Source organism: Drosophila innubila (assembly GCF_004354385.1).
Source record: "Drosophila innubila isolate TH190305 chromosome 2L unlocalized genomic scaffold, UK_Dinn_1.0 4_B_2L, whole genome shotgun sequence".
Lineage (NCBI taxonomy): Eukaryota > Metazoa > Arthropoda > Insecta > Diptera > Drosophilidae > Drosophila > Drosophila innubila.
In genome coordinates this window covers 3591288-3605099 of record NW_022995372.1, presented here as the reverse complement: position 1 = coordinate 3605099, position 13812 = coordinate 3591288, and the positions used below count along the sequence as shown (strand labels likewise).

The 13812-nt window shown below is 35.0% G+C and overlaps 6 protein-coding genes across 6 annotated transcripts in view; 4 read left to right on the top strand and 2 right to left on the bottom strand.

Moving 5' to 3' along the window:
* Window positions 1–249: 249 nt before the first annotated feature.
* On the top strand, window positions 250–1777 carry LOC117782013 (RCC1-like G exchanging factor-like protein). Its single transcript, XM_034618919.1, has 2 exons — window positions 250–390; window positions 450–1777. The coding sequence occupies exons 1-2, from the start codon at window positions 291–293 to the stop codon at window positions 1724–1726; spliced, it is 1377 nt and encodes a 458-aa protein (XP_034474810.1). The 5' UTR covers window positions 250–290; the 3' UTR covers window positions 1727–1777.
* Window positions 1778–2332: 555 nt separating this feature from the next.
* LOC117780184 (integral membrane protein 2B) lies at window positions 2333–8147 on the bottom strand. The gene is made up of 4 exons (XM_034616609.1): window positions 7852–8147; window positions 4945–5379; window positions 4046–4346; window positions 2333–3274 (listed from the first exon to the last, which is right to left on the bottom strand). Exons 1-4 carry the CDS (start codon window positions 7957–7959, stop codon window positions 3129–3131), a joined length of 990 nt encoding a protein of 329 aa, XP_034472500.1. The 5' UTR covers window positions 7960–8147; the 3' UTR covers window positions 2333–3128.
* A 649-nt stretch (window positions 8148–8796) lies between these two features.
* LOC117780331 (cleavage and polyadenylation specificity factor subunit 4) lies at window positions 8797–9917 on the bottom strand. The gene has a single exon (XM_034616804.1). It carries the CDS (start codon window positions 9830–9832, stop codon window positions 8993–8995), a length of 840 nt encoding a protein of 279 aa, XP_034472695.1. The 5' UTR covers window positions 9833–9917; the 3' UTR covers window positions 8797–8992.
* A 515-nt stretch (window positions 9918–10432) lies between these two features.
* LOC117780564 (post-GPI attachment to proteins factor 2) lies at window positions 10433–11935 on the top strand. Its single transcript, XM_034617137.1, has 2 exons — window positions 10433–11242; window positions 11642–11935. Exons 1-2 carry the CDS (start codon window positions 10612–10614, stop codon window positions 11776–11778), a joined length of 768 nt encoding a protein of 255 aa, XP_034473028.1. The 5' UTR covers window positions 10433–10611; the 3' UTR covers window positions 11779–11935.
* Window positions 11936–12541: 606 nt separating this feature from the next.
* LOC117779656 (post-GPI attachment to proteins factor 2) lies at window positions 12542–13429 on the top strand. Its single transcript, XM_034615921.1, has 2 exons — window positions 12542–13166; window positions 13234–13429. The coding sequence occupies exons 1-2, from the start codon at window positions 12542–12544 to the stop codon at window positions 13368–13370; spliced, it is 762 nt and encodes a 253-aa protein (XP_034471812.1). The 3' UTR covers window positions 13371–13429.
* Window positions 13430–13467: 38 nt separating this feature from the next.
* Window positions 13468–13812, top strand: part of LOC117779655 — a 2045-nt gene continuing 1700 nt past the window's right edge. Inside the window, exon 1 of the mRNA XM_034615920.1 lies at window positions 13468–13480. Coding sequence (XP_034471811.1) covers window positions 13468–13480 — 13 coding nt within the window. The remainder of the gene's footprint in view (window positions 13481–13812) is intronic.

The following is a 13812-nucleotide window of genomic DNA, read 5'->3' as shown; positions in this document are numbered from 1 at the left end:
TTTGGACATTCAAATAGAAAAAAATGTTATTATAAAATTCATGTGATTCTTCGAATTTGAAAAAGATACAAAAAATTGTTTACATGCAACGGACCCGCTGAGCAAAATGAACTATATAGTTCATAAAAGACTGAATAAGTTCATTCGTTCATTTTAATTACGCGTTCATTTGAACTTCTTAAGAACGAAACGACCCAACTCTTTTATTTATCGAAATGGGCTCGCTGCCTAGCACTTGTTAATTTTGAAAGACTTCAGAAGCTAATTTAATTTTAAGTTAAACCGTTAAAATGTTTCAAAATGTGAAGAAAGTTGCTCCTCGATTAGCCCGCCATTATACTGCAAAGGCGAAACGCACCGTTTTGTCACAGGACACGACGAAAATCAAAAGTACAATAGAAAATAACGTGATGTTCTGGAATTGACTAATAACAAATTTCAACTTTCAGATTTGGAACAGAAAATCTCTGGAACGCATGAGAATCGTGTGTATGTGTGGGGCTTTCAGGAGACAGGGGCCCTGGGGCTGCAGACGAACATTAAGAAGGCCCAAGAGCGTTACACTGAAATGGTTCATCATCCGACAAGGCTCCAGTTTTCCAATAACAATGATGTAACGGATGTGGCAGCTGGTTACGGATTTACAGCGTATGCTGTGAAACGTTCGGATGGGGAGACACTGTTTGGCAGTGGCATCAACACTGACTCCCAGCTGGGTTTTCAATTCAAGCCGAATGTGAATGCAGCAAAGGATCCCGCCAATCTGGATGTCATCATTTATCCTACAGCAATACGCTTGCCTCGCATCGAAGGCGACACGGATGAGGGCATGCAGGTGAGGAGCATGTCGGCAGGTCGAGCCCATCTCGTTGTGGTTACACAGAATGGCACGGTCTTTACGCTGGGCAACAATTCCTATGGCCAATGTGGTCGTCTAATCATCGAGGAGGAGTGTTATACTCGTAGTGCGGTTATCCATCGCATTCCACAGGCAGATATATGTGGCGAGGAGGATGAAATCGTGAGCGTCGAGTGTGGACAGGATCATACCATGTTCTTGACCAAACTGGGCAAGGTTTACACCTGTGGTTGGGGTGCCGATGGACAGACGGGTCAGGGCAATTATTATTCCGCTGGCGCAATTACTCTAATTGCCGGTGATATTGAAAAGGAGCGTATTGTGAGGATCGCCTGTGCATCCGACTGTGTATTGGCCCTGAACGAGCATGGCGATGTGTTTGGCTGGGGAAACTCGGAATACGGCCAGCTGGACGATTCACCCGATGCTGAGATGCAGTTGAGCACACCGAGAGCCTTAAAGCTAACCAAGGACATGGGCAAAGTGAAGGATGTGGCAGCTGGCGGCTCCTTTTGCATGGCTCTCAACGATCAGGGCCTGGTCTACACCTGGGGCTATGGCATCTTGGGCTTTGGGCCCCACGTCGAGCAGACCTCGAAGCCACAACATCTGCTCCCACCTCTATTTGGACGCAACGACTTTAGCAATGCCACAACAGTGGTTTCCATTGGTTGCGGCGTCTTTCACATGGGCGCCATTAACTCCGATGGGGATCTCTTTATGTGGGGAAAGAATAGATTCGGCCATTTGGGTTTGGGCCACAAAAAGGATCAGTTCTTTCCCTTCAAAGCAGCGCTCAATGGCAAGGTGTCCAAGGTAGCCTATGGAGTGGATCACACCATAGCCCTATGCCGACCTCATGTATAAATTTAAAAAAAAAGCATTTTTTACACTAAAATAAAAGTTATAAAATTATAATTATTTGCTTATATTTAATTGAACTGAATAAAAAAATAATAAAATAATCATCACACTTAAATTTATAATTTAAAATCATAGACACACTTTTTTTTATTCAATTTTGTAAGAAATTTAAAATTTCGTTCCATAAAAACATCTAATTTTTGTTATAAAAAATATGTCGACCATATGTAAAAATTTTAGAATAAACCAAACATCTTATTATAGTAAAATACAAGTTATAAAAAATTATTTAGCTGTTGATATTTATTTGTTTTCAATAAAAATATAATTAAATTATAATGCACTTAAATGTTTATGTCAAAATCATAGAAGCACACTTATTTATTTATTTTAATTTTCAGCATTGTCAACAATTATAATAAAAATGATATTTTAAAATTTTGCTATAAAAAACGATTGCACATGCCATAATATTGAAAAATAAAACAAAATTGAAATAAGCAGACAACAAAAATTTCAGATCATTTTCCAATTTGATTTTTTCACACTCACAACTCTTAGTTAAGTTACCTGTTATAAAGTTGAGAATAAACCAAAGAAACTTGTTTAAAGATCACAAATTCGCGTTTTAATACATTTAAATTGATTAAAGAACATTTAGATAAATTTGTTGTCCGTTGTTTTTTTTTTTTTGTTTTGTTTTCAAATGTAAATAGCGATTTTTCGATTTGTTCTATACATAATTTAATTGTTCAATTGTTTAGAGATATCGAGTTAAATATTAGTATATATATAATATAAAATATGTACTTGGAATTGAATGCAGTGTGTATTTATATGTATCAAGTGTTTTGTTGGTTGGGACTGTGATTTCCCATATTTCATCATATACAATAGAAATTTGCACGAGAGCTTTTTCCATTCATAAAAAATTTTGCTCTTTCCCTTATCTATCTGCTCGTTTTATCAAGAAGTTATACGATCTTTGCACTCGCTTTGTATTTGTCACAATTTCGTCAATCGCATTTAAATTGCTTTCTAGGTACATTTCTTTAATAGGGTCTCTCTATTTATATATATATCTGATATTCTTATGGAGCTGCTGTAGAGCCTCTTGGCCAATTACAAATCTGTTTAATCTTTACTCTGTTCTTTGTGTGTTCTGTCTGTTCCATTAAGCGAACAATGTCTTCTTTTTTTTGTTAACAAGCTTCGTTTTCAAACTACAGACTACAAAATGAGGCTGAGACGCCTCCAGATCATCATATTACATACAGACACAAATCAATACTGTTTTTTTTTTTGTTTTTTTTTTTTTTTGCTTCTGCATTTGGTTTGTCTTTGTTGGATTTTAGCATGTTTTAGATTTAATAAAAGGTTTGCGGCTGTTGTGACCAGCTCGAGTTCAAGCCTGCTGCTGGCCCAATGATTCGTTCGCCTCGTAGGCCTCCACCTCGGCAATGTTGGACAGATCGTACTCAATCACTCCCTTGCCCATGAATGCTGCATACTTGCCGGCCTCTGGCAGAGGATCAGCCGAGCGTTTGGACACTGTGAAGCAGGCAAAAATATACATATATTAGATAAACATCTCAACTGATAAGCTATAATCTCTTATTCCCTATCGGCATATCAAAATTGGAAACTCAAACCTATAATATTTGAAATTGGGAAATATTTATTCAAACAATCCGTACAAACAAATGTTGAACAATTTAATAATCCCCAGACTTTAATCAACATTAAATTTTATCATTTCAGTTTATAGTTTTATATTCATTTAAAATATATATACATTTAAATTTTTTATATCACTTGGTCATCTGTTCTTAGTTGACATTAAATATAAATAAATATATAAATATATTAACATTAAAAAAAAAATTCTGACTCGAAAATTTAGTTAAGTATAAAATTAAATAATGTGGTATAAAATAGCGTGACTTCTTATAACAAAATATTTTAGATTTCAGCTTCTACACTGTTTCTTTCTACGGTTTAATATTTTTTTTTTTTAAGTCTCAGAAATATTCTAAAAAATTTAGATAGATGATTTGTCAAATTTTACTGTTCTCATCATTCCTAAATTTGTATATCTTGTATTTTTGTGTATTTGATTATAGTCATTTTGTGCTGTTTTACTTTCCTAATTATTTTCCGAGTGTGGGACTATTGATTTTAAAAGTAGAAACTACAACAAGCAGATTAATGAACTAGATTTTTATAATTTTCTACTCTGAATGGCTCTTTTTTTTTCTTAATATATTTTTACTCTTTCTAATATTGGTTTTCGTAAATTTTCTACTTTTCCGTGATACTCACTTCCTGACACAAACTTCTCCATCATGTAGATCTTCATGTCGTAGCACTCGTTGGCAATGCGCTCCGATATGGTCGAGATATCGGTGATGCGGGGCGTGATGACACGCAGATTGCGACGCACTCGCTCCGTATCGATGTTGTAGTAGCCGGAGCCCATCTTCTGCATGAGATCGACAAAGCTACTGGGTGGCAGGGTAGTGTCGCGATCCAAGGGCATTATAAAGCACCGATTAGTTGTGGTATCAATAATGGCCGATTGATTCTCCTTGAAGTCATGCATGAAGCGACCTCGGCGTCCATCCTATAAGTATTTTTTTAAAGTTAATATTGATAGTATTAATATGAATAAAAAGTGTCGGCAAAGTTAAAAGTAACATTTAAAATAACGCACAATATCTCACAAATATCAGGAAAGTTACGGTATTTACTTTGACAAGATTTTCCAAAATTGAATATCTTTAAACTGTTGTAATTAAATTTTGGAAAACTTTTGCGAATTGAATTTAATTTGAGTTCGTGAATTAAAGTTGATAAAGTGAAAATACCAGGGACTGTAATCATTATAAGTTCAATAATTAAAATTAAACTCATAGCATTACGATTATATCTTGAAGATTATGATTATTGTGTAATATAATAAAATTGAGTAAAATAATAAAAATCATAAATCTTAAGATCATGGCAAAATTAAAAAAATGTTTGGTATATTTCACGCCTATTTACAGTTGCTAGAAATGAATGATTTTTTCATTTGAAAAAAACAAAACAAAATAATCATTATTTACTGTCCCTGGAAAATACTGTAAACCGGAACAAGCCTATATATTGATATCATCAAAAAATTCTCGTTAAATTCTTAAATTTTATTCGCATAACAATCTTTTGTGAATTGCCCTTACCTTAAAGTCAGGCACATCGATCTTGGCATAGCCATCATCATCATCGCTGCTGTCCAGCTCGATTTCCTCGCGGAAGAAGTTATCGTTAACCAGATCATTAAACTGTCCATCGACGCCTTGACTACCAGCCGATCTTGAGACTGATCCTGTCAGCGGCAACAAGGAGCGCCAGGTCATGGCGAAGGCATCATCGTTGCGTGGATAGAAGCGAGGCAACTCCACAGAGTCTTCGGCATAGGGTATGTCGCATAAGGCATGATACCGCATATTCGCATGATTCGGGGCATAGAACCTGTACAGCGTCCACCCGCCCAGCACTCCCATCAACATCACGATCACAGCTATCAGGAACAGCAGAAACGACTTCAGACACGTATACTGCGGTCGGTTGAACACCATGGATTCTGTATCCGCATCGCTGTACGCTACTTTAGGCTGTCAATATTCAAAAGAAACGAATTTAGACACCAAATAATGAATAAAGACATATTCCGAGAGTTTGAAGTTTGAAGTTCATTAGACTTAGGATCTAGCAACTTAACAAGTCAAAATTATTCTTAATTTTGACATGATTTTTTACAAGAAATGAAAGGTCTCAGAATTAAATTTAAAATGTTGTTTTATACTAATTACGATATAAGGAGTTGATTAAAAGTAAAAGCTTGAGATTAAAAATTTTGAATTTTCAAAATATCAAAGGGGGGACCCTTACCATCAAAATCGAGTCTTGGTCGAAAATAATTAAATTTTCTAAATGATTTAAATTTGAATGCAGAGTGAATTTAGAGGACAAACCATAATCAAAATAACATTCCGCTTGAAAATCGGTTGGGTTTTGGCAAAGTTATGACAGTTCAAAGTTGCTCAAGCCTCTGACCTAGCAACTTACAAGTCAAAATTTTTCTTAATTTTGACATGATTTTTTACAAGAAAATGAAGCATCTTAGAATCATTTTTAAAGTGTTGCTTTACACTAATTATCATATAAGGAGTTGAATAAAAGTGAAAACTTGAGATTTACAATTTTAAATTTTCGAAATATCAAAGGGGGGACCCTTACCATCGAAATCGATATCTAGAGGAAAAAAATTTTTTAAACGAATTTAATAAAATTTGAATACAGATTATATTAAGAGGCCAAATTATGATCAAAATGGCATTCCGCTTGAAAATCGGTTAAGTTTTGCCAGAGTTATAACGGTTTGAAGTTGGTCTAGCCACCATGTTTGACAAGAAAAAAACGTCTCAGAATCAAGTTAATAATGTTGTTTTATACTAATTGCGATATAGAAAATTGATTAAAAGTGAAAACTTAAAATTTTAAAGGGGGGACCTTTCGAATTGAAATCAATATCAATTTTTAGCAATAAAATAAACGACTTCAATAAAAATGGTTTATTTGTTGTTAAATAAATAAAATCGCCAGATATCGACAAAAATGGGAATTTTTATGATTTGCTGGTTACCGTAGTGAAATTTTAGTGAACATTTCATTTGATTTCTGATTACAATTTGACTAATTATAGCAAATTCACATTGTATTTAAACTACTGGGTTAATTTCAAATCGATTAAATGTTTTCACATAATACAAAAATATGTACATAATTTATTTTAACACATATAAATAATTATCAAATTACGATATGACTAATTATTGCAAACTTTGCCCATTTGCCATAATAAAATTCGCTTTTAATGCAGTTTCGATGTGTTATCTTATTTAAGTTCAAGATAACAAGAATAAAGAAAACAATACGCTTGCCGTCCAGTTGGCGAATATTTAATACCCTTACAAAAATAATTACAGTATAGATTGCTTAATTGGACCAATATAACAAAAAATCACCCTATAGAATAGAAAATAACATATTTTTCAAAATCGAGCACTTAAATTTATTATTGCAACATGTGCAATCAAATGCATTATATTGTAACTGTCAATTTCAACTCTATACAAAAGTGTTTGCTGGGCTACGTATATTTAATTACATACATACATACATACACATTTGCACTCTTAATGTGGTGCATGCATGTACATACATACTTACATAAATACGTATGTCATGCAACTACGTAAATAAGTCAGCAAATGGGTTCTGTAGATATATACGTACATATTTATGTGCGTGTGTGTGTGTGTGTGTGTAGAGTTATCGCTACTGTACATAGGGCAAATGTCTAGAAACAAGTCTAATGGCAAAATAATAATAAAAAGCAAGGCTTGAAGTATATGTATATGTGTGTATACAAATGCTCATACATATTTTTATTTTTAAAAATAGTTAAGTTTCATGAAAATTATTTAAATTTTTTGTTACATTGTTATAAGAAATATATAAATAGTTAACAATTATAAAATAAATATTAATTTTTAATTTGTAAATTTTGGATGTGATCAAAACACTTTGTTTACTAACTGTAGGTATGTATGTATGTGCATAAGTGCGTTATGAGGTTTCTGGAATTCATGCACTGGAATCTGACTAAAGTAAATGAGACATTGAAAATTTATCAAAACTGGGCTTCTCTGGCAATAACAACAACAAACCCACTGTGGCCTCATAACGAGCAAAGGAAAGAAAGAACGCAAGGACACTGGGAGAATTCCAGCATGGAAAAATCAATACAAATGCATACTGCTGAGAACACACACACACACTCACATACATATTGCATGTACATGAAAATCCTACAGTAACAGACAAACGCCCACACAAAAACACACACACACATACATAGATACTTGTATATATGCTTGTATGTGTACATACACGAATGAAAACGAAACTTGTAGCGCTATGAGTGCGAAGGACACAGGATATATGGGACTGGCAAGGACACGAATTGATTGCGCAAATACATATGTACATACAGAATCGTCTAGTTTGGAGCCACAACTTACATTGATTAGGGAGCCATGATGCATCATAGCCTCATCGTTGAGATGCAAAGGTAACGGTACCTTCTCCAGATCCTTCTTTTCTCCCGTTAATTTGCCGAGAATCGTCATTTTGGCTGTTTCTTTATTTATTTTCTTCCAACACTTTCAGTGCGCGCCAAAGTCGTTGAACAATTTCGCTTTGAATTTTTTTTGTAATAATTGTTGATTTGTTGATGGAAACAAAATACTACTTTTGCTTTATAAAAATCTACGCCTCTGATGTTTACTCTTCAATTATTTTTTTCACTTTGTTTTTTGTGTGCCCAGCAAATTGCGTAGCAGGTAACCGATACATTTCCATCGATAGGTATGGACGTGTACTCGATAGAATGTATGACAGACATGTTTGATGGCTTGAAGAATAATTTCCAAAATTACGATACTATCGATACTAAATTTGAAAACCTTCATTGAACAATTGACCTTGATTTTATCTAATTTCGAATTTCATTAGATTTGTCATTGTTACTTTTATTGCTTTTTTAAATCATTTTTGATGAACTCTTAAATAACGACCATAATCCCATTTATTTTTATTGAATTGAAAGTTTAAATCGGTAAAATTAAATTAATAATCTTAAGAAAATTTAAAATTTGCAATTACATAAAAATTAAGGTGAACATTTTAATTTTTTGAGGATTTTCATCCCAAGGGGAGAGAAGTTACAAAGTTAATTCTGATAAAAATATTAAAAAATGCAGAAAATTTCAACAAAATTCATCAACAATTTAAGAAATTCTAGCTTCCAAATTAAGAAATTTTCAAAAAATAATGTGGAAAAATTTTAAATTACCAATTTTGACAATTGACCCAAAATGGTACGTATTGCCAGATCGGAGAATTTAACAGAGTGGCAGCCTTTTGGTCGGGAAGCAACATTTGGGCCAGGTGGCAACGTCATTGACTTTGTTTATTTATCTATCCAGTTGGAACTGTATTGCCGCCAGGTCTTCCAAAACAGTCATTTTAAAGGCTTGACCCACTGAATATTTAAATTGGCAGGATGCCACGTCAACTGAACTTATGATTTATACTCTGTACTTTGTAATAACTGAATTCTTAGATTGTACAATGGAGATGTTCAAAAAGCTTAGCACTAATTTATTTATGACTATGTTGATTTGAGAGGAAGGCCAGATGTCCCTTGGGACACTTGTTGGCGTAGTGTCCCTTGTGTCCGCATTTGTAGCAGGTGATCTCCTCCAGCGGCGTTGGTATCTTTTGGAACGGTGGCGGCGGATGATTGGGAGCACCGTCTTCATTATTATCGCCACTGTGATCCATGGCATTGATATTGTTACGATGCTCCAGGCTGCCCACATACTGTTTACATGAGTTGGCCTTGTGTCCCAGTTCGCCGCAATAATGACACGTGGGCAGTTTCTTATGGAGCTGATCCTTGCTGAGATCGGCCAGGGGCGGCAGCTCGAAATGGGGATGCATGTGCTTGCAATTGGGTCCGTCCGGACAGAAACCGGCAAGGTAATTCATGCAAAGCACACGTCGCAGATGCTGATGACGGCAGTGTGGTCCGTGGCGGCAGAAGCCACGTTTATACCACGGACAGTCTTTCACCTTGCTCTGTGGATCGATGTGCAGGAACGGACACTCCTTGTTGTGGCAGGCATTGAAACGCGAATAGAAATAGCATTCGGGCATCTTGGTCATGTCGTACTCATGCAGAAACTCACACTGGTCGCCCTTCTTGCAGAGACCGCGCAGCCAGTGCTTGCAGACGATGGTGCGATCGCCACGTATATGCCGGAACGGACAGGCACTTCCCTTATCACACTCCTGGCCATTCTTTGTGATAAAATTGCAGACGGCGGCAATGGATTTGTCCATGCCATAGAACGGCAGCGGTATGGCGCCCACCTGCTCAATGAGATCCCGCTCTGCCTTGAACTGCAGGCCGTTGACGTTCGCTAAAATTATATCCATGTCGATGCCGATGCCGATGCGGTACTTGTTTCATAAAACAATAAAAAAGCGCGTTGTTTCGGATCTGTTGATTCCTTTTTTTTTTTTATTTGGCATAACACAAGTCGATACATCGATAATGCCACTCTGGTATGCCGTGCTATATCGATATACGCTAAACAAGAAAGTGGTGCTTGGTACGCTGTTCAATGTATATGTTTGCGAATTAATTGCTTATAAAATGATATTAAAATATATATATATAATATAAATGTTTTATCGTAAAGTGTGCTAAGTGTGTGTAAAGTAGTGCTATATATGTAGCTAATAATTTTATACAGTCGTTCATATTAGTTAATATTTATCTTGCGACGATTTCTGCTTGCCTTGGCTGAGTCGGCATACCAGCCTTTATCATTTGCTTACCGGCTGAGCGTGGTACGCAGCTAACGATCTTTGCTTGCCAATTAATTGTTCTGCACTAATTATAGTTTATTAAACTATATGCAGCACAAATTTAATATGTTGCAAACTTAAATATACAGCTAATAATTTTTAAAATGCTGTTGATATTGGAACCGTAGATATTATTAGTGATTTTTGCACGCCTTGGCTGAGTCAGCATACCAGCCGTTGTCATTTGTTTACGCGATGCCGAAGCTGCAATATGAGTGTTCGGTTAAAAGGTTAGTAACTGTTATAGCAACAATTGGGCGCGTGCAAATTATGTGAAGACGACACGCCGCACTAAAGACGTTAACGCTGATATTGCCGTCAAGTTGCCCCGCTGTCCCGCTGCCATGTTGCCCACGTACGAGCGTCTGAACGAGTCGAAGAAGGTGTTCTTCCGTATTCCGTTTGCCAGGTTGGCCGTAATTGCCGTTAGCTTGCCATTGGGCGCCTTCTTCTTCTGTGTGGTCTGGTCGCTAATGTTTGACTTTGTGCGCTCCACATTTACACACTGCGATGTGGCCAACTATCTGCCCTCCGTCTCGGCGGCCATTGGCAATTATGAGCCGCAGAAAACGGTTTGGCGTCTGGCAATAATTCTTCATATGCCATTCCGGCTGGCGGTGGCCAAAATGTACTTGGAATACTACAGGGAGCACATTCGACGCAATCGTCGCATGTTTGGCATCTTGGCGTGCACACTGAATGTCATTGAAGATTTGGCGCTCTTCTCGCTTTCACTGTGGACATCGGCGGATAATTATGAAATCCATCGAAATTCATTTGTGGTGTTTATAGCGTGCAGTGAATGCTATATGCTGATCTCTTACCTGTTAAACAGGAATGCCCGCAAGATAGTTCTACTGCCGCACGAGGAGAAATCATTAAAATTCAAACGCAACTTATTCCTAATCAATATCGTGTCCTTTGGCCTCGCCGGATATTGTTTTATGCGGCATAATGCTCGCTGTGAAACCGGAGGTAAGCAAACGCATCCAAATTGAAATACTACTATGCTAATTAAAACATCTCAGAATTGACCGTAATCTACGAATACGGGTTCCCATTTTTGAATTTTTTTGTGCCATACAAATCGATGCACCCTAATTTATTAATTTGTTAATTTGCTAGCAATACTTCTATGTTAAAAACAAAATGATTAATATAGAGTTATTTAAAATATCACAAAAAAAGCGGATAGTCGAAAGTTCGTGAACAGGATGTATTCTCTTTATGTATTACTATTTTATTGTTTTCTTTACTTTTTTTTTCATTTCTATTTAGTTTATGATTATTAAATTAAAATAAGGGTTACTGGGAATCTAATTTGCATAACTGTATTTTATTTATTTGTGATTTCTAACCATTTCCATTCCACAGTCTACACATTCTTCGCGCTCTTCGAGTACATTGTGGTGCTCACAAACATGGGATTCCATATGACATCCTGCTGGGACTTTTACGCTCTAAACGTCGTCTGCGATGCCAGGAAAGGACTTTATTTAACGCATTTATAAAACGCTTCACATACACATTGATATCCACGTCAAAAGCCGACGAATTTTGTATATATTGCGGTATTAGCTTAAGCTCAAAGTTTACTTAATTTTAAACCATCAAAAAGCAACTTAATAAAATGCAGAAGTTTTATTATTAAAATAAGCTAGATTTGAAAAAATACAGGATATAAAAGAAAATTACGTTAATAATAAACAATATGCTAAAAAAAAGGCTTAGCTTAAATGCATAACAAAATAAATATTTGTGTTTTTAATATTTAAATTAAATTTAATAAAATTTATAACATGAATCAAAAGATTTGTAAGCAGTTAAATATATATATTTATTTGTATATCGCAAAAAATGTTATTTTAAATTATTGTGTGTATAAAATTAAAATTTTAAAATACAAATTGAGTGCAAATATCTTTTAAACCAGAAAATGCATTTCGAAAAGTGCCCGCTTTAAAAGAAATTTTAATTTATAGTATTTTACATTTTAAAAATATTTATTTAATATTTATAATTCGAATTGAAATAAAAGTAGTAGCTTCAATTTTTATAATAAACTTAGAAAACATTATTTATATTTAATACAAATGAAAATTAGGTATTATTATAAGTTATTTTTTGATGTGAACCAAAAAGAAATTTTGAATTAGTATTAAAATATAAAAAGTTTTATTTGTAAAACATTAAATCAAATCAGTCATCAAATCAGCTTGTAAAATTACTTTATGTATTAAATAATTTCCTATAAGAGAGTTTGTTTTAATTGCTATGGTGAAACTACTGCCAATATCTGGCAAGGATTTGCCGGAAAATGTGTGTGAACGTCGAGTTTCAATCGCAAAACTTTTGCTGTTTGGATTCGCGATTCCACCGATTGGACTGGCCTATTTTATTGTTCGGACAATGATTACGGACTTTGAGGGCTCCACATATACGAACTGTGAGGTGCTCAACATTTTGCCGTCCGTGTCCGCAATTGCCCGAGCACAACTTCTGGGCTGGAAGCTCGTCACTTGGTTGGTGCTTCCATTTCGTTTGCTGATCATCTATCTATATAGGCGCTATTATTCTCACGTCTTTACACGAAGTTTGGGTTGCCTGGTTCTTCTATTTTTCATCTATGAGAGTCTCAGCACCGTTGTCATGGCACTTTGGGTTCACATCTCCGGCGATTCCATGTTTCACAAGGTTTCAGTGCTATCTATTTGGTTCTCCAGTTTCGGCTATATAGGCATATCGTTTTTATGTTTTAAGAAACAACAGTGCTATGCCATTGAACCACATCAGAGGTTGTCATATATGCTGAAGCGTAAACTGGTCATCTCCTACTATTCCGGCACTTTAATCATGTGGTGTTGGTATCCGTTGCACACCTACTTTTGTCTGCCTTTGGGTGAGTGTCCAGGCAATCTAAGAATAGTTTTCTTATTTTTTCACATTTGTCTTTTACCTTTCTGCAGCTTATTCTATATTTGCATTTTGCGAGTATATCGTTAGCTGGTCCCTCATGGGTTATCTCTGGACTTCTGCCTTTGATTTCTATCCGATTTATCTCTGCCACGATGCACAACATGGATATTTTTTGACTGACATCTAAACATTTATTATAAACTATCAAAATTTGTACATAAAAATACAACTTGTGGTCATTTTTAATTTTATACAATTTCTAATTTTGCTCTAAAGACAAAAGCATGGTAATATTAAGTATATTTTTTAATGGTATTAAATATTTCAGTTAAATATTTAGTAGTCGAAAATATTTCAATTAAATATATCGTGTTAGTGAATAATAATAATAATAAATATATAAGGTATAAGATCAGGAATAATTTCAAAAAATGTTTTGTGGTAGAAAAAAGTTTTAATAAATATTTAGTGGTAGTGAAAGGGGAATATTGAAATAAATATTTTTCCAAGCAAATATTTAGTGGTAGGTAAAATATCCCAATAAATATTTTTTAGTCAGTAAAATCAAATATTTATGGTTTGCTGAAAGTTGAATAATTTAATGTAATAAAAACAAATTGTAATAACTA